General features: G+C 60.7%; 1 protein-coding gene across 1 annotated transcript; it reads left to right on the top strand.

Annotated features, from left to right (window-relative positions):
* Positions 1-450: 450 nt before the first annotated feature.
* Positions 451-884, top strand: PHACADRAFT_211485 (uncharacterized protein; the record flags this gene model as incomplete). Its single annotated transcript, XM_007398464.1, has 2 exons — positions 451-647; positions 704-884. The coding sequence occupies 2 exons, from the start codon at positions 451-453 to the stop codon at positions 882-884; spliced, it is 378 nt and encodes a 125-aa protein (XP_007398526.1).
* Between the last annotated feature and the right edge of the window lie 797 nt (positions 885-1,681).

Here is a 1,681-nt window from a genome sequence, read left to right as displayed (position 1 = left end):
CACTGGAACAGGCTCGCTCCCATGAGCGCGCTTGACTCAACCATCGCTCAGCGCCGCCCGATGCGCGGGACCTCGATGAGGGCCGTGCCAAAAAAGCACCTCAGGCACGCCCACGACGGTGACGACGATGCTGCAGGAGAGGTAGCGAGCAGAAGCAAAACAATGTTACGAGAGACAATATACACAGCTAGTTCCTGTCTACATGCGTCGTGCTGAGGCTCTGCACCACACCACGATCGGCGAGGAACTTGAGTCCCTCTGCCCATACACTGGCCCTCGTCCTGCATCTCTCATCTTGGCCAACTGCTGCCGGCTGATTTCGGCTGGCGGGTCGGAGCGCACAGGAGGAGACGAGACGGTGGTGGTGGTGGCCTCTGCCTAGCTGCCTCACACAGTTCCCGGAGGCCGTGCTTGTTGGTGCGCAGTTGTGCACGCACAACGGCGGCCGCCATGAGCTGTTGCTGGCACGACGTCACGCCGCTTTTGCTCTTCATCGCGGTAGCTGGTCACTTTCGTGCTCCTGGCCATCTTGCGCAGCTCGCGTCAATCGCTGTCGGCGGTCTGCGGCTGCACACGCGCGATGGAGGCCGTCGTGCGCTGTCGCTGGTACCGTACCGCGCCGCCTATGCGCTTGGACGTGCCTGCTGGTAGGCCGTCTCGCGCAGATCCAGTGAGCCGCTGTTATGCACTCTGTCGGTTACAGTACCACGCGGGCACGCGTAGTTGCATTCGTTATCGTGCTAACGCGCGACCGGCCACCGTTAGCTCTTGGTGCTGGCGCGCAGTTGTGCACGCACATCGAAGCTGCTGTTGCAGCGGTCGGCTTTGATGCGTCAGGTCGTTCACGGTGGTCAGTTGGCCGGGCGTTCATTGCCGGCCACTGACGGTGGCGCACTGCCGTGCACGCATGTCTTGACTGCCATCGCTGCCTTTGGCCTTGGTAGATGGTAGACTGCGGTGGTCGAGGACTGCCCTCATGAGATGGTGGTGTGCTTGCTCAGCACAGCCTTCTCTGTTGACCGTCTGTGTGAACCCTTGCCATCGCGTGCAGCCCCCGTGGGCCGTGATCGTTGGTGCGCAATTACGCACAAACGACAACGGCCATCGCGCGCTGTTGATGGTCCCACCTCGTGCCGCCTCCGGACGTGATTGTGTCGGCCAATGGCCTATCTGTCTCGTGCCTACGTTCATGGCGGTGCACTCTCGCGCGGGCTTGATTTTCGTTCGTGGATCGCGGGCGATGCGCGACGACACTTCATGCGTGTACTAACATGCGTGCCGCGCCCGTGGGGCCTCGATTGAGTCCCTGCGGGGGGCTACTGCATGCTCGGGAGCATGAATGACGCGCTTACATCTTCGTCCCTGGGCCGCAAATGGTGCGCAACAGTACCCGGTGTATCCTGCTGACAGAGAGCCAGTAATGCCCGAGAATGCTGTGCATGAGTTCTGCAAGAGAAGAACGTCAGCGTAAAGCGAAGTTAAAGAGAGACATACGTTTACTGAGGCTGCAACTACCCGCAGCCTCGCATCTCGCTCTTTCATGCTCAAGTCAGCCCGCTGGGCCCTCACCTCCTACATCCCCAGTCGCCTGATGCTCTTCCTCTCCCTTGCGTGCGTCTAGCATGTCGTCCAGAGGTCGCATATCGATATTATAAGGCAGTCGGAGATGTGTGGGGAGGGA

This window comes from Phanerochaete carnosa (assembly GCF_000300595.1).
Source record: "Phanerochaete carnosa HHB-10118-sp unplaced genomic scaffold PHACAscaffold_7, whole genome shotgun sequence".
NCBI lineage: Eukaryota > Fungi > Basidiomycota > Agaricomycetes > Polyporales > Phanerochaetaceae > Phanerochaete > Phanerochaete carnosa.
Note: the sequence above shows the minus strand (reverse complement) of the source record. Positions and strands in the feature narration are given on the sequence as shown.